The sequence below is a fragment of the Molossus molossus genome, unplaced genomic scaffold, assembly GCF_014108415.1.
Source record: "Molossus molossus isolate mMolMol1 unplaced genomic scaffold, mMolMol1.p scaffold_m16_p_1, whole genome shotgun sequence".
Taxonomy (NCBI): Eukaryota; Metazoa; Chordata; class Mammalia; order Chiroptera; family Molossidae; genus Molossus; species Molossus molossus.
The window spans coordinates 69,668,324-69,692,838 of record NW_023425344.1 but is presented as its reverse complement, the minus strand read 5'-3'; the positions used below and the strand labels follow the sequence as shown (position 1 = coordinate 69,692,838).

At 36.9% G+C, this 24,515-nt stretch overlaps 1 protein-coding gene across 2 annotated transcripts in view; it reads right to left on the bottom strand.

Moving 5' to 3' along the window:
- The window catches only part of CCSER1 (coiled-coil serine rich protein 1), a 723,258-nt gene that overhangs the window by 231,890 nt on the left and 466,853 nt on the right, over positions 1–24,515 (bottom strand). For both annotated transcript variants that reach the window (XM_036243021.1, XM_036243030.1), the window contains exon 6: positions 16,480–16,687. In XM_036243021.1, the coding sequence (XP_036098914.1) occupies positions 16,480–16,687 (208 nt within the window). The remainder of the gene's footprint in view (positions 1–16,479; positions 16,688–24,515) is intronic.

The window sequence follows — 24,515 nt, the reverse complement described above, 5'->3', positions numbered from 1 at the left end:
TATAAATTTATAATTTTAATTCATTTGTAAATTATTTCTAAAGTAAGAAAATTTGGCATACAAACTTTTAAAAGAACTGTGAAAAGTCTGAGATTTTACTCAGTATAAATTAGCAGGGAACAGTTTCACTAGCAGGAGACTTGGGTCAGGGACATAGAGACTTTATTTCTGGGGACACAGCAGGCAGCATGAGCTTAATGTTTTGTTTAGCTCCCCTTGTCCAGCCAACCCCCTAAATTCCACTGGGGGCTGTGTGGAGCAACCCAGGGGGAGGAAGCACACACCCTGTGTCACAGATAAAGAACCCCAAATTTAGAAAATTATAATCTTTTAAAGGTGGTGCTAGCAAACTGTCCAAATATTGTCCCAGAGGAGACATTATACTTATAACTCTGATCAAAATGAATTTGTCCTCTGCCCTGGAGGGAGATATTATCTCTATCTTCCAAGTTCGGGTTTGTCACTAAGCATAACACATTTAGGTTATTTAGCATAATAGCTTCTTCCATGGGTGCTGGTTTTGCTGCTGCTTTAATAATGTCTAAAATAATTATACAAAATTAAATATTTTAATATTTGGTCTATGTACATTATATGTCAATTTATTTTCCCATGCTTATTAAGGCTTTTTCAAAACATTTCTTTCTTTTTTATTGAGAGTGTTAAAACAAATCATAAAAAAATAAAATTGAGAAATAAATGAATCTTTGTTTTTTATCTTGTTAAATCCAGAAATCAGGATTTAATTTTATAATAACAACAAGTACACCATAATAACCTATACCATCACCTCGGTTAAAATTAAAAAAGTAAATAAATTCGACATTCATTTTGACAATAAAATTGTTTTCCTTTTCTGCAATATCCATACACTCCCTTCGTACCCTGAGGAACATTTAGTCAGCCCCCCTCTATCTACAGTGGTGCCAGGTGCTCCGGGAAATACAGGGGAAACAAAGATGTGGTCTCTAGCTGAGAACGCACACACTGATCTTAGCAACAACTAAATTATAGTGCCGGGATGTGAACGACTAAATGTATGTACGAGGCAATAAGACTATCAAGAAAGACTTATTAAAGAGGTACAATTCATGGTTAAGAATTTGCCCAGGCACAGGAGGGGGAGAAGGGCATAGCAACCAAGGCACAGGGAATGAAATGTCAAGAGTCTGCAGTAAGAAGTCAGTGTGGCACACCCAGGGACAAGGGCACACTGACCAGAGACCAGCAGAGCAGTAACCGGGAGATGAGGCTGAAGAACCACACTGTGAAGAACTTAGAATAAAGAATGAGGAGTTGGACATTGTCTTCTATAAAATGGGGGGTTGTTGGAATTTTTTCAAAGAAAAATGGCATGATAAAATAAATAAGACTATTAAAAAAGAGCAAAGAGAAAGATAAAAGTGATTCCATCATGTTTTTTACTCTGCAGTACCTACTGGCCTTCTCATAATTCTCTCTCTCTTTCTCTCACCCTCCCTCTCTTTTTACTCTGCAGTACTTATTGATTTTCTCACATATTATTATTTAATCTTCCTTCTACAGTTGCGGAAACAAATGTGGAGACACTGAATACCTTCCCCAAAGGGAACGAGGATGCAAATGCCACAGACGAGATTCTGTCTGAAGTCTGTGTGACTTAACAGCTTCTCCTCCTAAACACTTTGCAGTACTGCTTCCTGGTTATGAGGCTGCTGTAATATTTCATATAGTTAAGGCAATGAAAATTTGAACAGAGACATTGGTTATAAAAGTGCAAAGGAAATAATGAGGTAGAAAAAACAAATTTTAGAGAAAATAGGATTTAGATGCATATTGGTTAAGAAGCAAGCTGTGTCAAAGTGGGGGCCCAGTTTTAAGCTTTGGCATTTAGAAAAATGGTGGTAGAAATAACATGTAGGTAAATATCTGGGGAAAGGGAACATTAACACTCAGAAGCAGTAACCATGAACATGCTGTGTGGAAAGGGGGTGATGTACTTAACAGGAGAAATCACCTGTGAAGAGACTGAACCAGAGATACAGTGCTGCCTTCCAGTCACCAACTATTATCTACATGCCCTTCTTTTCTTTCAAAATCTGTGTTTTTTAAAAAGAATGACTTGTTTGTATTCATAATGTTCCTTTCCTCATAATTTTCATCAAAAATCTTTAGAAGTCTAAAATCAAACCTATCATGTCATTATTTTGAGATGTTCATTTTTTAAACCAAGGACTTTATTTTTACTCTAATCCAACAAACTATTCTCCTTACTTCTGTAAAAAATTTGATTATGATAACAGTTTCCTTTTTGTTTAAGAATATTCTTTCCCTTTTCTCACTCTTTGACCCTTAATTTTTAACAAATCTATACTTTTTAAATATAATTTTTATTTTTTTACTATTATTTTTAATCCTCATCTGAGGGTATTTTTTCCAATGATTTTTAGAGAGAGTAGAAGGGAGAGGAGGAGGCAGGGAGAGAGAGAGAAACATAGCTGTAAGAGAGAAACTGACTGGATTGATTGCCTCCCACAAATGCCCTGACCAGGGCTGGGGATCAAACCTGCAATCCAGGTAGGCACCCTTTACTGGGAATCAAACCTGTGGTCCTTTGGTCTGAGGGCCAATGGTCTAACCACTGAACAACACCAGCCAGGGCTATTTATTTATTTTGTTTGTTTGTTAATCCTCACAAGAGGATATTTTTCCATTATATTTTTTAGAGAGAGTGGAAGGAGGAGTGGAGGGAGGGAGGATGGATGAAAGAGAGAGAGAGAGAGAGAGAGAGAGACATCAGCGTGAGAGAGTCACATCAATTGGTTGCCTTCCGCACGGGGCCAGGGATGGAACCTGAAACCCAGGTACAAGCCCTTGACTGGGAATTGAACCCTCGGAACCTCTGGTCTGAGAGCTGTCGCTCTAACCACTGAGCATACCAGCCAGGGCTATACTTTTTCTTTTTTTGAAGAGGTAGCATAACAGTGGTTAAGAGTATAAGTCTGAAGTTCTTGGCTATTTAAAATCCTAGCTTCGGGGGAGGGAAGAGATAAACCACAGAACTTATATGCATGTATGCGTAAACAAGTATATAGACAATAATGCTGGGTGGGGGTGGGGGGGAGAAGAAACATCTGTAACAAAAATAAATAAATAAACATTAAAAAAAACACCAAAAACCCAATGTTCAAAATACCTAACCACTGAATCTGAATGTCCTTACCTATGAAATAGGGGTGATAATAAGAACACTATTTTCACAGGGATGTTAGGAAGATTACATGGAATGATATTCGTTAACGACTTATACCCAGGTTGGCGCACAGTAAGCACCATATAAGTTTTTGTTAATTTTTTATTACTCTGCTTCCTTGCACACCTTACGTTCTTCAGTCCCACTTGTTTCTCCTCTTTTATTTAAATTTTCCCTATCATTGCCCACTTCATAAATCACAGAGGGATAATGAATCACACTGATATTTAACCATATTTAATCAAATAAAATCATAAACATGTGACTTTATGCATGACCTTTTATTCTAGCCTCTTCTGTGTTAATGGCTTATTCATGTCTATGCATTAGTCACTTGGATAAGCCACCACTACCTCAAATCCAACACAAATAAAATCGAGCTAATGATTTTGTCTCCAGAACTAGAATTTTGAATTTCCTCCTTTATGTTAAGTAGCACCATTCTTCCCAAGTTTAAAAGAACAATCTTTGATGTGCTTTCTCCTCAATCCCTCTACAAAATCAGTCATTAATATCTTCCTTTCAGTTCTGTTACAATGGTCAGCCCCCTCTTTTTATTCCCAGATACTGGCTGACACTGCCCCGCTCCACACTCTTATTGCCTCAAACCTGGATCTTTCTAAACTGACCTTCATTCCCCCCAGCAATCTTTACCCCAGTAAAGCCTGCCAGAACCAGACTGCTTTCTGGACAGGACTCCCACTTCCACAACTTGCTTCTGTACAAAATAGGAGCATAAAGTTGACTTAACCTCTTGGCCATTTACCAGTAAAGCCATTCAGGGAGCACTGACCCTTTCCTCCCACCAGCACAAAGCCGCCGAGCTTCTTGCCACGTGCACACACGGATGAATGTGTGAGAGCAAGCAGCTAGCTTCTCCTTTCTGACCAACCTGATGGTCCTCTGTGTACAAGTGCAACAGGCAAAGCCATCAGGCTCCCTGTATAAAATCTGCTTTTGACTTGGTTCCTTCTATTTGGGATGCTGGTTGATATGTGCTTTCTAGAGCTGCTATAATAATATACCATGGACTGGGTGGTTTAAACAACTGGGTGGTGTCACAGTGCTGGACACCAGACGTCCAACATGAAGGTGTTGGGAAGTTTGGTTTTTCCCGAGGTCTCCCTCCTTGGCTTGCATATGACCATCTTCTTTCTGTGCCTTCACATGGTCTTCTCTCTGTGCCTGTCTGTGTCCAGATTTCCTCTGGGTGGGTGTATCCCTAGTGCATCTCTTTTAGTGTAAGGACACCAGTCATATTAGATAGGGCCCCATTCTTATAGCCTGAATTATTCCTCTCAAGGCCTTATCTCCAAATACAGTCGCATTATGGGTCAGGACTTCAATAGATAAAATTTGGGGGATTTATTTATCACATGATACCCTACACCCAAAGAGACTTCAGTCAAGTAAAGCTTGACTTTACTTTCTGAATATGAGAAATTTGTATATGTCTTTCCTGAGAGCAAGTCCTGTCTTTCCTCTTTCCTTCTATCCTTCCCTTCCTTCACCTTTTCATTCTTTCTTTTTTTTTTTAAATTTCTGCAGAATTTGTAGTGATATCCCCTCTTCCGTTCCCCTGCAGGTAATCTGTGTCTTCTTTATTTTCCTTGGTAAGTCTTGCTAAATTTTAATCAATTTTACTGATTTTTTTTTTTATTTTTTTATCCTCACCCAAGGACATTTTTCCATTTTTTGTTCAGGTAGAGTGGGAGGGAGAGAGAGGAACAGAGAGAGAGAGAGAAACATCGATGTGAAAGGAACACATCGAGTGGCAGCCACCCGCACAACCGACCAGGGCCGGGGACAAACTGCAACCGAGGTACGCGCCCTTAGCGGAAACTGAACCCGGGTCTCTCAGGACCGCAGGCCGACGCTCTAACCGCTGAGCCAAACCGGCCAGGGCTCATTCTTTCTTTTTGTGGCTTCAGAGATTGTTATCCAAAAGCATTTGTGGGAAAACTAAACAGAAGGCTGTGAGTCTCTGTATACAGTGAATCGTGTAAGATAGAGTAAGGGGCCTACAAAATGAAATGCCACATATAAACCTAATATTGAGTATAAAAAATAAATATAAAGCTCAAGCATTTAGTCAATTAAAAATTATCTTAAGAAATGTAGGCACAATTAAAATAGCACATAAAGTATCTTATTCAAAAAGTGTTTTAGTATGCCTACCTCTCTCCATTTAGATTCTGAATACAGGTATCATCCTTTTTTTTTTTTTTTTTTTTTACCAAAATTATACCTATCATAAACCAAGTAACATTTGTTATTACTTATTGATTGATACGTTTATTTTTTCAACCAGATTTCTTACTTTCTTGAACTTGTTCTACTTTGCTTCTTAATGTCCTAGGACAATGGTATAAGTCTATTTGAACGTGTCCTATCCAAGTGTAAAACAAACTATTATCTGAATTTTTCTTGTTATTTTCCTATGCCCCATCCTACAATCAATGTTACTTTTAAAGAAAGAGTTTATATACAATTAGAAATATCAATACTATTTTTTTAAATTGTCAAAATGGACCCCATTTTTCACAGTGATTTATTATAACTAAATATTTACTCCATTTCACAGCATACTTTGGGGGAAAAAATAAGCTATGTTACTTTGTGTTCCAATATTTTATGTTTCAATGTTTAGGGCAGAGTATAAAGAGCACTTCTAAATAGTCTGAAATAGTGTCAGTGGCTGAATTGATCAACTGCCTTGATGTCTACAAGGCCCTATGAAAATAATCAACATGGTCCCATGCATCTATCTGAGGGGGTACAGAATCAATACTTACTATTCCTTAAACACAAACAGGAGTATCACTCCTGACTTTCTCTCACTCAGTAATTATACAGAATAAAGTTCCATGGTGCTTGTGGCAGGTTGTTAATTTGACTCACTTTATATACAGTTAGTAAAAGCCTTAAATAAGTTTATAGTCAGGAAAATACCTATAGGAATGGTGGGTGTTAAGGCAAATAACTCTCATTAAAATAAGATAAGTTATCTTAATTAAAGCTAAATGCTTACTTATTATCCCATGAACAGGAGTTCAATTTCGGAGGGAAGCGTGATGAGCTGAGAGACCATGGATGTCAGAAGCGCTGATGGAAAAATATCAGGAGGAAAAAACATTGATATTGGGCTGTGATTTAAACAAAATGGATGTGAGTGGTGGGATGGGGTAGGAACTGGAGACTATTAGGAAATTATAAGTCCTGTGTGAGAAGATACTTTATGAGATTTAAGGTGGAGTTCAGATCACTCCTGCTCCGTTCGCCAAACAAACCAAGAATTCTCTTAAGGTAGTAAAAAATGAAATGTCCTAGGGCTAATAAAAAAGACAGTGAGACTTGGGTCATTACCAGGTATCTCTCCCTTCCTTTACTACCAAAGGGGAGAAAGATCAATGCACAGGAGACAAAGGTGAAAGTCAAAACCAAAAGCCCACAGAAATAGTAACTTAAGTGAATCTAACAGAGAAAAGCAGGTAAGACAATAACTCAAGCAAAGAGTGTAAATGCAGTGATATGTCCTGGCAGGCTGCCTTCTAGGAGCATCTCGGTATTTTTGGAAAGGTTGTGTGGATTTTAACAGGGTTAAATCTAATCCGACAAGAAGGAAGGTAACTACTATACATTCAAGGTAATTGCTTGTAGGACATATTTTAAAAATATTGATTAATTTGAGGGGGGGGGGAGAGAAAAAGACATTGATTGGGTATTCAATTTATTTATGCATTCATTGGTTGATTCTTGCATGTGCCTTGACTAGGGATCAAACCCACAACCTTAGCACCTTGATGTATAAGGATGACTGTCTAACTGACTGTGCTAACCAGCCAGGGTCCCAACCCCAATACATGTAAATACATACACTCAACAATCCCTAACCCACATTAGCACTTGCACACACATGAATGGACACACACATACACACACATAAATACTTGGAATTCTGGTATCTCTTCTGTTCTCTAATATTACAGTATTCACAAATACACATTTGAGTTACTACATTGTATGCCTAAGTTTCAACAATAAATTCCTATATTTGCTGTATGAACAGAGATGAAGATGTTATCTGTAGAATTTTTGCTCCCAAAATCAATGCCAGCAGTTTCTTAACCTATGGTCCACACAGTTATATGTATCCACAGTAGTATTAAATGTCTTTTTGCCCACTATTCATTACCAAAAATTGTTTTGTTCCCCAAAGGTTTCGTGAAGGAAAGAAAATATAACTTCGGTCGGTACTAAGCAATTTTCCGGTAAGATGAATAGTTAAATAAGGAGAAATGTCCAGAAGAAACAATTAAAGAATATTTACAGGTTGCAATTATCTGTCCAGTGACAGTTAAATTGCACATATCTTCAGTCAAAGAAATTTCTAAAATCATTAAGTAACATTTTTCCAATAATGTGTAGTAAATGAAGAAGTTTTATGATATTAGAAAATCAGGTTTCAAACAGCCTTGGGGTTCCAATGCAATAGTAGCATATTTGAATGAGAACCTTCCGTAGATGCTGAATTAAACCACACTTACCTATAAGCACGTGTACAAGCCATGGTAGATATGCAAGAGTTAAATGAAACAAAGCAATATGCTGACTGTGAGCGATTCTCAAAGCCCTAAATAAGAAATACATATCATAATATAATTAAGGTAACTGAATAATAATCAAATTTCATCTTCGATTACATTATTAAAATAACGTTTTAAGCAAAGTGCCACTTTGAGGGAAAGCTAAATTGTTTAGGGAAAGATGGAGATGCACTAAAATTGTTGGTATGTAGGCTGCCAACAGAAGCTAAGAAAATCACTTCAGTAACATAGAATTCCCTGCAAGAAAACCAATTTAAAACAGACTTTTATTTCAGCAAACATTAGGGGAGAGAAGGGAGCTAATATTTATGTAGACCTTTCCTTTGCCAACACAATTTAAACGTAATCTTCATAATAAAACGTATAAGAATTTTTATCCTCTTCTTATATGTGAGGAATCCTAAAATTCCCCAAAGAAATGGAATAAACATGAAAAAATATAATATTCCTAAATTGTTACAGACCTAAGATTTGAATTCAGCTTTTTGCCTAGTGGAATATCCATGATATTTATTTCATTTGTGGTCCTCAGGCTTTGTGATAATAATAAATAATACATATTCCATATTGCTATGTGTCAAACACCGTTCATGCATTTTATCTTTTTTATTTTATCTATTTTAATCCTCATTCGAGGACATGCTTAGAGAGAGGAATGGAGAAAGAGAGAGAAAGCAACATTGATGTGAGAGATGTGAGAGAGGAACATCGATCGGCTGCCCCTCTGCAGGTGCTCCGACCAGGAATCGCACAGGCAACCCTTTGGTGCACAGGATGGTGCCCAACCAACTGAGCCACTCCAGCAGGCTGCTTCATGCATTTTAAGCATGTTAACACATTTAATATTCTCAACAACCCTAAGTGATATGTTAATATTATCTCCTAGAGTCATTCAGCTAATAAGCAAGGAGAGGGGATTTAGGCAGCATATCCTATCTCTCAAAACGAATGCTCTGAACAGCCTGCTCAGGATATTCAAATCACCGAACATGAAAGTGGTATGATGACAGGCCCAGGACAAGAAACACATTTGGCCTGCTGCCTGCTTTTTACATAAAGTTTTATGGGAGTCCAGCTATGCTCATTTGTTTATGCCATAACACTGCTTTCTTATTGCAATTTGGTTGAGTTGCTATATGCAGACTAACAAGCAGTTGTGTTTTTTTTCCTTAATAAATATAGTCAGCCAATGTTTCCAGGCTTTGCATCCGATGATTCAACCAACTGCAGATCAAAACAGACTTTTCCATCCAGGGTTGGGAGCCTGAGAATGCACAGGGCAAAGTGTATGCATTTCTATGCCATTATGTATAAGGGACCTGAGCACACCACATGTTGGTATCCACGGGAGTCAATTCCCACGGATACTGAGGGATGACTATAGTTAAGATTTGGGGGGAGTCAGAGTTATACATGGCTTTTAGACTGCATGGGGTCAGGGTCCCTAACCCCAGCATTATTCAAGGGTCAACTGTAAATCCATTTGTTTTCACCAGTGTTTATTGTAAATATAATTTGAGTCATTTTGTTTTTATTAACAAGGAGTCCACTTTCACTTTGAAAAACAATAACAGAAAATAATCTATTTAAACCTACATTTGAAATAGTAAACATCCGTATTTCTATTAGTAAATGTATGCTAAAATAAAGTCAATAGTTTTGTCAAGTTTTCATTTTCATCAAGGTTAAAGTGAAATAGTTAAGGAATAACTAACTGGCTTCTGTCTGCATGGGTCAGGATGCTGAAGCACTCTTCCTCATCTGTAAACATGCAGATACTTTAAGGTTTATATCACTCTGAAACAACTGCATTATGCTATCTGAATCTGTACCACCATCTTTCATACACCTGGTGATTAAAATAGGCATTTTCACTGTAGTTACATATTGCTTTGATTCTGATTTTCAAACAGAAACACAACTCATTCCAGTCAAAATGTGTCTCAGAGGAACATACTTGCAGGCTTTCCACAGTACCACTGGCTCAGCGCTCTCTGCTCCCGCCCTCCGCCCGCCAGAGTCCCTAACAGACTAAGTACCCCCTGGAGAGCCTGCAGGGTGCCATCTGCTATATATCTGCCACCTTGCAGCCTGAAATCTCAATGCCAAAACCAGCTCAGACAATTACATAACAGAATGTGAGTTGTATTAAACCGACACATTAAGGCTGGATTCATGAAGAAAATTGAAAGTCAGACATGCATAGCAAAACCATTTAGTGGTTATTTGATAAATTATTGAATATGATTATAACACAAATAACAACAGCATTCAGGTACAGTGAGAGTGGCATTTATTGTTAATACTGTGGGCTGCAGTTTTTTGTTTGCTTTGGTTTTTTTGCTTTTAAACAAGCAATAAAATAATACATATGACTAGTAGATAATGGAAGTACACTGACCAGGAAGGAATTCTCTGTCTGATAGGCATGTGCTTTCTCATGGTGATACCACTCTGTTTTTATTTACACATAAAATAAACATCAGAAGATACATTGGCAGCAAAGAAGTATCCAAAATATTTCTGCAACTTTTATAGTCAGAGAGATACAGAGGGAAACAAAATATTCTTTGTGGAAAATGGTGACACATGAACATAAGGCATTCTATTAAATGAATATACTATGCCCTGCTGGGAGAGTAATTTAGTACACACTTTGGAGAAACCTTGATAATATCTAGTAGTTCTGAAAATGCACTCAACCTAGTAATTCCACTTCTGAAAGAGATCAGATTTTCATGGAGAGATTAAGAGCCTTGCTGAAAGTCACATGCATCTAGTGAGAGCTGAAATTTAAATCTGAGCAGTATGTTCTAGCACAGGCTACTATACAGCGATCACTCTGCTAGATTGCCTTTGCGGTATGAGTAATCACCTTAAAGTAATACAAATCCTTTTTTTTTTAAAGAAACATAATACCTCAATATGGAGGGTACTCGTCTGTAAAATGAAATTTTGGTTATCATTGTTAATTAACCTAATAAAATATATAGTCTCTTTCCAAAACAAAAACATGTTTCACTTGAAAAGATATTTTAAAAATTCTTTTAAGACATACAGTATCCATTTTCATGTCCTTAAAATGCATAGACCAATGCCTTGTAAAGAAATGAATTAATAATTTGACAACTAAGAATCACCTGGAAATGGTTACTCTTTCTATTCTAGGTTTTCGTTTATGTTTTCTTACAAACTGAAATTCATAAAGCCTAGGTAATATGCTTTTGGAATTGATCAATGTATGATTGTTTATCTTTCCTTATTATACTTACTTCTTAGTGCCATGCCTTAACTTGGTTTTCTTGAAGCAATGTTTTCTTGTAGCTCCTAACACTATGCCCTTAGTGTTCTTCCCATCATATTGATAGTCTTTTTCCTGAATATCTGATCATTGAACATTGCAGTATCCCATCCTAGTTTTAGCTGTAAGATCTCTCTTTATACCTTCAAAGAGAATCTTTCTGGGTTTGCAGTCAAATTAATTCAAATTTCTCCTTGACACATACACTTGCATGTTAAGTAAGCATCTGAACTTTAACCTTGCCAAACAGAATGCTTGCTTCCTTCCTGCCTCACACAGGTGGCTTCTTTCCTAGTCTTCCCAGTCTCGGAAAATGGCAATAACATCTGCCCACTGCTTAGACTGCAACTCTCGGTTATCCATTTACTCTTCTCTTTCTGTCTTCCAATTGCCAATTCACCAGCAAGTACTGTTGACCTTACTTCCAAACACGTCACACATCTTTTCCCTATTCTGTCTCTCCGCTGCTACCACCACGGTCACCATGATTTCTCACTCGGAAAAAACCTTTCTTATACTGTAAACAGAAAATTTAATTGATAATTGACATGCAGTAGTTCTTTGGCAAAAAAACGTCAGGTCGAATGTGCTCCATAGCTGAAAGCCCGGAAGAGCCATACTTCTACTTTGAGTTTCAGCTAGTTTGGCCTTTATTAACAATTATTAATACTCAATTACTCAATAAATACAAGACTCTGTTCTATTAAAGAACATGTATTGGCATATATCCAAGGGTTTAATAAATCTCAAATATAGCCACCTAGCTAAACACAGTAATGATCACACTACCAAGATCATGGCAGCAGCTCCTGTTCACGGATACTTACCCCACACTCCCACTGTGATAACCCGTTACAGGCATTTTATGATTTACTCGTCCAAATAGCCCTATGAGATCGTCATATTGCCTATGATGAAACAGAGACTCAAAAACCTTAATCAACTTGTAACAGCGAGTAAGTGGTAGAAGGGAGAATCACATCTAAATCTCCATAATTCCAAACACCTGTGATTCTTACCACTCTCCTACACTTCCTCCAGTAGCACTGAATGAAATGGGGCTGGGGTTCTGGGAAAAATTTTTCTCAACTAATCTCTTCCAGGAAGTGTTGAAAGTTTAGGTTGCTTTCATAGCAAAAGAATCATGGATCTATACTACCCTCTCCTTCCAATCTATTCTCCAGACCGCTTTTATCCCTTCACAAAGAGCCAAGCCTTATGCAGGGAGAATATTCTTATTCAGAAGCTACACATTCTCAGTAAATCTAAGACCCCAAGTTTCTTCAGGGCGTATACAATGGGATCCATTGTTGTGTATGAAGACAGTGGTACACTGCAAATTTTTGTAACTTATTCTAAAAACAGGGCAGGGAAGGGAGACGTGTCTAAACTCTAACAACATTTGTAAGAATTCACAATAGTGCCCTATCATTTATTGGTCTCCCAGGGGAAGAACAAACATTTCACAAAATGACATCATTAACAGCAATACTATCAGTGATGTGATGACATTCCAAGTGCTATCATGTTAAGTGTATAATTTGGTGAGCTATATTAAAAATGGGAACCTAGTCCGGCTGGTATGGCTCCACGGTTGTGTCAACCTATGCACCAAGAGGTCACCGGTTCGATTCCCAGTCAGGACACATGCCCAGGTTGTGGGTCCAATCCCCAGTGGGGGGCATGCAGGAGGCAGCCAGTCAGTGTTCTCTCTCATCAATGTCTCTATCTCTCTCTCCCTCTCTCTTCCTCTCTCTCTGAAATCAATAAAATAAAAGAAAAAAATTATAAAAGAAATAATGGGAACCTATGCAACAACTACACCCACCCAGATATAAATGCTTTGTGTGGCCTTAGACATTAATGTAGAATATGTAGAGCCATCCTGAAAGATGAAAACTGCTGCAGAGTACCGAGTGCAGTCAGTCCAGGGGTGCCTTTAGTTAAAGGTTTCAGGGTATGTCTCACAAATCTTCTCAACTGAGAAAAGTATTAACTCTTAAAGGGTACCCACCAGTTTAAAAAGGACTTATCTTGAAGAGATTTGGGGATGTGGCTTTTGTCTAACAGAATGAATTCCTGATAAGGTTCACAAGAAATCCCAAAAGAATTTAAGTGAATTATATTTACCGAATCATGTAGTTTGGACTTACAGGGAAGGAGAAAATACACAATTGAAAGAGGCCTTGGACACCAATATCTACAAGCACAGATAAGGATGAGAAAACTATTCAGCTGTAAATATGTGCTAACTTTACATGAAAAGAAAGAATGACTGGGAGGGTAGACAGAGAGTACAGAGGAAGGAAGTGAAAGCCATAGAGAATTATTCTTAGGCTTTAAGTCCTGATCAAGAAACTGCTGACCCAGGCATTCAGTCACAGTCTTCAAGTGAAGAACTGTATGAGTCACTGGACTTAAGCCTCATCTACAACTGCATGTGCTTCAAGATAAGATTCTGCACTTTCAGCTGATGCTGTCATGGAATGATTCTGTGGGAGGGAATAAGCGTCCTTTGCACCGTGAGAGGTGCATTGCGGGGGCCAGAGGGTAGAATGTGGTCGCCAGCCTCCAGGAAGGGCCATGTCCCCCACCTCCTGGTTGCCGGAACTTTGTATAGGCCTTCCCCTGCTGAGTCAAGTTGTTGTCACCAATAAATAAATTTCACAAAAGTCATGGTATGTTACTTCTGAGACTAGGTTATAAAAGAACAGAGCAAACTAAAAGGAAACATTATAATAGATACTATCTCTGTAGATATTAAACATCTTCATATAGATAATGGAATCATGTTTTAAAAATTTAGCCAAAGAGGAAAAAATGTCTCCTTTGCTGTAGGCACTTCTTTTATTATTAATACTAAAGAATAAAGTGACAGTCGAATTTCTAAGGGCCCAAAGTCAGTTATTATTTGTTTTTGTTTTAAATAAAGAAGTTGATGTTGGGGTTGTTGGGAATATGTATGTGCATTTTAATAATACTAACAGATCTTCAAAGAAGGGAGGCAAAATTAGGAGTGTGAGAGTCCATTCAGATCATTCACATTTGACCCACCTAATAATTGAAATTTTAGGTATCAACTGAGCACCATTTTCTAGTGTGATTTATTAAACTCATTAATTACTTTTTTATCTTAAAAATCACATAACTGGGTTCTTCTGCAGTTAAAAAATAATCTGTATACAAAAATGTCAGATTACTATGCATCATAAAAAAATTCATAAAAGAGGAATAAACACGATTGTTCTATATCAAAAAGGTATTGTTAATTAAAATGAATAGTTGATATTCAACTCAAATACAGAAATGAAATGTGAACTACCATTTGAAAATTCCTGGTTTAAAAAAACATTTCAATAAACCATTTTCTTTAAAGGCATCTATTATGAACATCTAATTACCAGAACACTTTTCTACACTAAACATAATCATGTTTTTCTTGTTGACCACAAAGAATTAAGAACCCTTGCTCTCTGAATGGGCTTAACCAACAGATGTAATTATTGCTCATTGTACATCAGCTTTAAGAATCAATTCTCTTCAGTTTCTTCTAACACTTTTTCATGAAGGAAAACAGATAAGTATCAAACAGATAAGAAGTATAAAAACAGTTTCAGTATATCCTGAACATTGATTTTACAGCAAATATCACTAAATAACTTTAAATGATAAAACTAAGGACCCAATGAAATCCTCCTGGCTCTTCGTGTCAGTTCTTCTACTTCCTTTTAGTTGTATGAATTTTTTAAATTAAATTCTAGACCAAAGAGAAAGGACAGAAGCTCAATAGCTGAAAGTTACTGACTTTGAGATTAATACCTTTTAATATAACAGCTGTTATTATGTTTGACTTTTCAAAGAGGTTCAGACTGCATGTGAAGCCAAAGGTCCGGTAGATGCCACAAGAGCAGGAAATGCTTATGTTGTCAGTGTAGAAACAATACAGTCATTCAGAGAGTGTTGTGTCGGTAAGTGTTTCACAAAAGACTCACCCAAAATTAAAAGCCCTAATATATGGTGTTTGCCATTTTCTGAGGCACAATACTCCCATATGAATGATTTCAAGCTGCCAAAATGACCTAAATGAAGCTACAGTTGGGAAATATGCACAGTAGCTGTTATATAGAATTTCTACATATAGATCCAATAGATATAAATAAGCTCACAACTATAGTTAATAGTAAAATATAGTGCAATAAGTAAAACACAAGTTTTGAGTTCCGATTATGCTGTTAAAATGTAATTTGTTTCATTGAAGGTGCATGTAATTGAATTTTTATGCCTATGCTTAACTGCCAGTTCTTAAAATCCCTGAAATTCTAACAGTGATCACGTATAAGTACACCACGGCATACATTCTACACAAAAAGACCACCAAGCAATAGTAACTGGTACAGATGTAGAAATCTTTTCCAGTTTTTGCTTTAACAGCTGATAAGAATACACGATTGAGTGCCCTCAACAGTCTGTCAAATTTATTTCTCTTAAATATCCTTCTTTCTTTCTGATTGCATTCTGGCCTCTAGTGGTAGCTGCTAGAATTATTCTTATTATTATCAAAGTGTTAGAAAAGCAATCTTCAATGATCACCTTGTAAGGTTAACCATACTACTATTCATTTCTCTTTTCCCACTATTTATTAGTACCTCCTATCAATGAAGAGAAATGAAGTGAACAATAAAGGGATGTAATAAAAGTTCACTGGATTTGAAGTCAGAAATCTCAGACCATTGTCTTGAATTCTAATGTATCCACTTTTTATAAAAATCCCTGAAAGAAAATAACTGGGGTAATTATAAATAGAAAACCGTAACCTACTTGAATCTAAAGAATAACTGAATACTGGACAGAAAGGTGAAAGAATCCATTATCTATTTTCCTGACTAGCTCATCATCTAAATGAGCACAGGCTGTGGGAGGGCAACTGTATTCAACAGGGGAAAAATCAGTTAAACATTCAGATTAAATTTTACTGGATTGATTTATATTGGGGCTAAATGACTAAACTTTTATTGTATCATATAAATAAAGCCTCAGTATCATCAAAGTTAAGTTCATTTACTATGTTTCTCATTAGCTTTATAACAACATATAAACATTGCTACTGATACCTATTTCTCTTGATCTGAGTTTTCCCAGGTATCAATTATTCTTTTTCAATTCCTTCACAGAACATGAATATTTTAGAGCTGAACAGTACCTCTAAAGCAGAACTCCAAATCCTTGATCCCTGCCCAGTGTCATGCAGTTAATTACTGACAGAAGCAGAGACTAACCAGGTCTACAGACTTTACTGTCTACCAGCACTGAAAGACATTAATCTCAGAGTAAGCTATTACCTCCTGAAGAACTCTCTTCATCTTTAATAATAATGTCTTGACGGCCGTGCAGTCCTGTAACATCAGTCGGAACGGCAGAGAATCTAGGCCTCCGTTTTCTTCCACACCTGGCAGGGGCCAGTCTGCAGATGGACTGCTGGGCATTCGGCTGATGTGAGGACACCTGGCTTCCTGATCAATGTCTTTTGTTAATTTCAGTGAGAGGTTCCTAATGAGAAAAATAATAAACGAAAATTACAATGTGGCATATTCACAGCAGTATTTTCCAAGTTGTCCATCAATGTCAGTGGTAGCTAGAAAATATTTCCTTGTAGCCTTCCTATTCGTCTTTAATAATTCTGAGACTTTTTTGTGAAAATTATGAAGTGGGTCAATCAAATATTTAGTGGTATGAAACTGAATAAAGAAACCTTTATTTATTTATTTATTTATTTATTTATTTATTTATTATAAATCACCCAAGGATATTTTTCTGTTGGTTTTCAGATCCGGGGGGGGGGGGGGGGGGGAGGGCAAGGGAGAGAAACATTGATGTGAAAGAGACACATCAACTGGCTGACTCCGACTAGGGCCAGAGATCGAACTACAATTGAGGTACATGCCCTTGGCCGAACTGAACCCGTAATTCTTTGGTCTGCAGGTTGATGCTCCAAGGGCTGAGCCAAACCAGCCAGGGCAAGAAAACCTCTTTTAAAATGAAGTTAGGAAGGTCAGAAGGAGGAGCCCTCATGTACTAACACTGGATGTCAATTACATACCTCAAAAGGAAGAAGCATCAGTTACAGACCCAACAGGAAGAAAGGTGCATTGCATTCCCCAACAAGAAGTGTCTCAATTACTTCAGCAGCAGGAAGGAAGATTTCTCCCCGACCAGCAACAAGCCTAGCCAGGGGGAAACCCCCAACTCAGCCAACTGAAAGCCATTACCACCCTGAACTCTCATTTTCCTCCAATGGACTTCCATTCAAAGCACCCCCCCAAGCTTCCTGTTTTTCTCTATAAAGTGATGTCCCTCTTCTGTGTTTGCTGGACTTGCCTATGGTTTTTGCTATAGCATGCTTTTCCCAAGTTGCAATGCTCTGTTTTCCTAAATAAGTCCCCTTTTGTTTGGTGATAAAAATAACTGGCTGTTTTATTTTTATTTTTTATTTTTAAGGTTAAAAATGGTAAGATTCAAAGACAATCACTGTTATAAAAAGTGATCCCTCCCCCCTGCTAGAATTTCATTTACACATGAGAATAGTGTGTCTACATTTATTTCACTCCTTTAAAAATGTTGAAAGTCAACAGAAATCACTGAAAGAGAAATTTCATACAAAGGTTTTCCGAAAATAGCTTAAAAAGTACCTGGAAAGTTAATTCAATAGCTGTTATGTATATTATTTCTTAAATTATATGACAAGATTACTTAGTTACCTAAATTAAGAAAAAAACAACAAAAGTTGCCTTGGAACTTGCCACCAAGATCAGGCAAAGGATGGAAATAAAAAAAATATATCTTCAGTTAATTTAATCAAATTTCATTATTTGCAAATAGTATAATTTAATTGATAAAATATTGGAATAATTCGTTAAAAAAACACATTTTGGATCACACTCAAATGTTTATTTTTCTTCCTAGGTATAATCATTGGTAAACATAGTATTAACTACACCTATGAAATAGTTTTAAAAAGCCATAGCTAACATTTTTTTTATGGCTGACTATAGGCCAAGTACTGTGCTAACTTTCAGGAACTGTGCTAGTGTGAAGTTCTATGACTTAGGAATTTACTGAGGTTCTGAGAAGTATAATTTAACACTTAAAAATCTAAAGATCTCTGCCATTGTCAGAGAATTAAGGATGGGCTACATACAGCAATGCATTCAGAAGATAAAGTTAGCCATTTGATTTACATTTGAAAAATTTGGATCTATTCTTAATTTCAACAAGACAAAATGATGCCATGTTTCCAAAATGATGGGAGAAATCTACACTGTGTCCTTGTGTCCAGCACAGCAATGGCAATTAAAGTTTCAGAGAGCAATAGAATTGAGTCACTGACCTCAAGAGACTCCTCAGAATTAACTTTTTAGTAATTGATACCAAAAAAATTACAACTAATATTTTTTTCCATTGATTTTTAGAGAGAGCGGAAGAGAAAGAGAACGAGAGAGAAACATCTATGTAAGAGAAACACGACTGGTTGCCTCCTATATGACCCCGATTGGAGCTGGGGGTTGATCCTGCAACCCAGGTAGGTGCCCTTGACCAGAATTGAACCTGAGACCCTTTGGTCCAAGGGCCGACACTAACTGCTGAGCCAAACCAGCCAGGGTACAACTAATACTTTTTCACATGAATTTTTAATCTTGAAACATTTTACTTCTACATGAAAAACAGTTGGCTACAAGATCACAGTAATCAAAACTGTTATTAATTAGGCTGAGGTAGTAAAATGGGCTGTTAAACAGGGCTGCTATTCAGCTGCATTGGCCAGCAGAGCCATCCTGTTCTCTGTACGGTCATGGTATTTCTGATGGGTCATTGTCAGGGGTTTACAATTGTTAAATATTTTGAATATTGATGTTTTTAACAATAGACTTTTATTGGGCCAATTACCCATGTGTCTCTGGGGAAATTTACCTAAAAAAAAAAAAAATCCATCCCTTTAGTTGACAAGAAAAGGAGAAAAATCTCTAATGTGGAGCCTTGGTTTCCTCTAGCACAGACAACTCCTAATAAGCCCAGAGGGTAGATCTAGGTTCAGGTCTTGCTTGTTCCGGTATTAGCAGGATTCACCAGGTAATACAACTGTACACTTTGGGATACATGGCTGTCTGCCAACTCTCTGAATTGTTACAGTTTCAGGAAACTGAACAGATATTCTTTATATCACAAAAGGTAGTCTCTTAACTTGGAAAAAAAGTAATAGACTAGGCCTGAGACAGTGGTTCATTAATCATCATAATTACTGCAAATAAAAACAATGTAAATTGCCTATGAACTCATGTTGTATACAGTTCACCCTCTCATTTTAACTCCATGAATCTTCAGTAGAATTGTTCAGTGATATTTTCACTTGTCTCCTTGCATATGCTGACCAAGTCTTTAAGTTCTGTAACATTTAGATAAAGTCAAATTGACACTTATGGATCCTTTTCAGTCCGTAAGTATCAAAATAACAAAGGTTTGAGTAAGATTAAAAGCAAAACTCATAAATTTTACACTAAATGTATTATTGAAAGTTGTAACTTAAGAAACTTAGGAGTTTGAACCATTACTTAAAATACATAATTTATACTACCCGGGTGAACTGGCTCCGTACTTCAGTCCCTACCCTTTATGTGACAGGAATGTTCTACCAAGCTAGTTCAAAAAGCTCTGCTGCAATTCTATTTTCAGACAAGTAATTGTATGTTTAAGTGGAATAAACAGACAAATTTAATGGGAATATATATATACACACACACACATATATATATATGGGAAAATATATATGTATATATTTTAACATAAATTGAAGAAATTAAAGAAATTTTCTTTACAAGGGAGAGAATATAAAAGAGTATTTTCATATTTTTCCTCATTTGGCTATAACTAGCACTATCATTTTAATAATGAGACATGTTTTACCCCATCCACACATACTCTTCAAATCACTTGAAAACTTCCCAATACAATGGCCAGAATATAAGACCATGCTAGTTGCAAAAGATTGATTCTCTTACCTGTCATAGGAGCTAATCCTTATTTAGTGCACTGACACCTTTCATTACAGTAAACTCTATGGCCATAAGGGATCTCAAAGATTTACACTTTATAATGTGGCTATGATTTCTGAACCAGATTTCCAAGGAGAGGGAAGTAAAGATAATCTCTATTTGCCCAGCATAATAAATAAGCATAAGCATCCACCTGCCTTCAATGGTTTCATTAAACAGATTTTCAAAAGGGCCAGGTTATTTATGTTCAATTAAATCTCAGCTTAAGTAATTCTAAGACAGGCACAAAAGTATAAATCTGTATTAATAAACTGGCATCTCATAACCTAATAAAACTGTCTATTAAAGGAATGACAAAAGGACTATTGTTGATGACTAAATTATCTATTCTATTTCCTCATATTTTCTATGAAAATATTCTGTTTTTCTGAAAGTATCATTTTAGGGAAAAAAAAACCCTTGTACCTCAGCTTGTTTTATAATGGATACTTAGCTGTATTTCTAGAAGGGACAGAGCCAGTACCTATCTCTCCACAGAAGACAGTGACTGTAAGAACTTGTTAACATTTTATATGTAGACAGGAATTTCCACGCATGAGAATTTCACACTGCCTGAACTGATGGGTAGAAGAAAGAGAAGGTATGGGGAAGGCAAAATAAAATCCTAATACCTTAACCTAGCCAACAAGGTCCTCCATAATCCAGCAACTGTCTGCCTCACCATATCTCACTTTATAACAACTGCCTCCTTGTCTTTTGAGTTCCAATTTCACTGGCCTTCATTCAGGCCCTGAAAGGTGCCGAGCTCCATCCTGCTGCAGGAACTTTGCATCTGTTGTTCTATCGACATGAAAAAGCATTGCTTCCCTGCCTGCAGATCTAGCCTTGAAATACATCGCTTCTTCAGGGAAACCTCCTTTGCACCCGTCCTTCAAGCACACACCACCGCCTCTTTGAGGCTAAGCCTTTCTTAGTAGCACTTACCACAGATGCGGTTTGAAAAACGTTAATTTGAGGAGACCTCTGGGAATACAATGGACTGAGCTGACCTACACGCCATCTCCTGTTCCAAATGCAGAGAAATACTGGATAACTTATAACCACATTTATTTTTAAACATATTACAGTGCAGGAGGGAAAGACAGAATCATCTCCAGGTGCCAAAAGCACAGAAATGAAGGCAGCAATAATGACATAAGTTGCCACGGTGATGGTTTCAGGGTGTAAACCCGGTTATGGTCTGTGGTTTTTACGCCTATACAGATACACAGCGTATCTGCCAGTGGCAAAAAACACACATGTGCTAGGAGACAGGAGCATCCCAAACTTTTCAAAAGCTTCAAAATTAATCTAATCAATCTGTAAATTAACTGCCTGCTAGAACAAAACTCTGTTTTCTTTAAAGGAGGACAATATCCAATGCACACCCTCAAAGATATGACATCCACAGTGTCTGACGAATAGTCAAGGGACTAGACATGCAAAGAAACAAAAAACAATTCATAGACACTATGAGGTGACCCATCCATTAGAATTAGCAGACAAGGATTTTAAGCAGCTATTATAAACATGTTTAACATCTTAAAAGAAAAAGGAGACATACTAAGTAAGCAGATGGTTGGTCTCATTAGAGAAATGAAAACTCGAGAATTAATTGATATAATTTCCGAGACCAAAAAAAAAATAAAAATATGGCAGACATTGTTAGCTGCCTGCCTACTCTTCATTCACACCTCCTTCCTGCCTCTTTAAACAAAAACTCTTTAATTTGATCAAATACTGGCTCTGGGGTCCTCAGTGAAAAATGTCCTCTCCGGTAAACAGAGACATGGGAAAGAGACAGCTGCCTTTCCTTTAGATGTTGCTTTAATTTGATGTACTGTTTAGACATATTGGTGTGCTTGGAAAACAGGAAGAGACTTAGGTGTGGGAAAACAGAAGAGCAAAACATTGGGTACACCTGCCTGTGAGAATCATCATTTGTAGAGCTGGAAATGATATTTTAAAAAATAATTTTATTTCCAATGCTATTGTTGCCTGCCCTTTCCCCTTCAATGTCAGGATAATAAGTCACATAAAGTCCAGTGTCTTGTTTCAGATCTATATGATGTAGGAAAGTTGATTGATTCTTTTTTGGAACTAAACTATCACCATAAACCCCTTGTATTCCTTTATCACATAAGTTACTTAGAACCTAATGTTATTTTTTTAAGAACATGTATGTAAAATTCTCCTTTTATGACCACTTAAGGAATGCACATAATGTTTTTTAAAAGTTTTTTAAAATTATAAAAATATGCTACTGTATGTTTGCTTCCAACAATTTTCATCATATCAACACTTCGTTAAAAAAACACAAATCTATTCAATGTCTTCAATTTGCCTCTAAGTAACCTTTATAAAATCCAATGTTTTAAAACTATAAGCACCTAGAGTCCATTACCAAAAAGATTCTGATATAACATCTACCACTGATGATATCCTTAGTATACCACCTATAGACTACTGCCCAGTTTTAAATGATAGCTGTGTGCCCTTCGCCTGTTTAAAATATTCAGGAACTGGCAATCTAAGTGTGATAAGTGTTAGCTCTGAGTGTATGATTTAGGAAGTAGTGTTTCCAAACAGAAAATCAATTCTTACTCTGTAACTTGGCATAAAGGCAATACCTAAAATTATTGGCATCATACATAGCGGAAAGGAAACTGTAAAAATTCCAATACTTTTCAAAAATGAAAGAGTTGGAGATTATGGCTCTGAATAAATCTTTAGAGCCACAGAACATTGTCAGTTTGGGAAAGGTTAATAAAACCTAGTTCAATCTTATCCACCAAATATCCCAGATTCCATTCTTGAGGTGATGAATTATATTCTATTTTAACTAGAAAAACAAGATTTTCACAGATTACAAAAACCAAGGATTTCTAAATATCCTGACAGACAAACTCACTCACACACATACAAAAACCACCTCACTAACTTTTTTTTTTTTTTTAATCCTCACCCGAGGACATTTTTCCATTTTTTGTTCAGGTAGAGTAGGAGGGGGAGAGAGGAACAGAGAGAGAGAGAAATATTGATGTGAAAGGAACACATCAAGTGGCTGCCACCTGCACAACCAACCAGGGCCGGGGACAAACTGCAACCGAGGTACGCGCCCTTAGTGGGAACCGAACCCGGGTCTCTCAGGACCGCAGGCCGACGCTCTAACCGCTGAGCCAAACCGGCCAGGGCCTGACTAACTTTTTAATATAGGAATTCCAGGACTCTACCTCCAGCCCACTGTGTCAAAGCTTTTCTCGTTAACCTTAGCAAGACAAACAAAACATGCCGTATAATAGCACAATAGATTACATCTATTCCATCGTGCTCACTGTCATAATCTTCCCCACAATATATGTGAATTGTGATATAGTGTAGCTAATTTATAATTCTTCTTAAAGCCTGGATGAATATACCCCTTCTCCCAGGAAGTCCTCTCCAATCCTTCCTACCACCTCAGGCTACACTAACTGTTTCCTCTCTTTAGTCCAGTATACTAGTAACATACTAACTCTAACTCAGTTAGTCAAACCTACAAATATCTCAGTTTGGATTACAAGGCCACGGTCCAGACTGCGGATGGCCGTTTGAGCTGCAGTAGCAGAGCGTGGTGTATAAAATAGCTTTCCGGGTTTACCCAATCCTATGATAGACTGCTCCCGTGTGATAGAAGATACAGGTGTGTCTTTGGGTGCTAAAAAAATAGAATTGCTTTTTATTTTTAACAAAATATCAATGATCAAATATGCTTAATATGCTAAATCTCTGCAAGCTCCTGGTGTAGTATTAGCATAATAAAAACTGAATAATCTTGGTAACTTTGTTTAACCTTATATTTCCTAAACTTACTTGAGTATTCCTTCATTCTAAGTCTTTCAATAAATACTTCTTGAGCACTGACAATACCTATTGATATCCTAAGAAATTAACCTTGTGAAATATTATAGTAAATAACTTCCTAGAAGATGCTTGAATGGCTTATTACAAAATTGCCTCAAAAAGATATTAAATTTATTTCAAATATCTATGCTAAATTGCATAATAAATGTCATGACGTGGAAATCATCCTGTCAATGTGTATAATGATCAAATGGCACTGATTCTAAATGCAGTTACTTTGTAAACAGTAATAAGCTCAACCAGGAATGGACAAAGACGACAAAGCATGTCTACCTTTTTTTCTCTCTGAAAAAAGAATCACTGGACTTGGTATGAATAGCAGGCTAGATCATGTGTATAAATGAAAAGCACAGCATATGGTTTACATTATACACCACCAAACCTTCAAA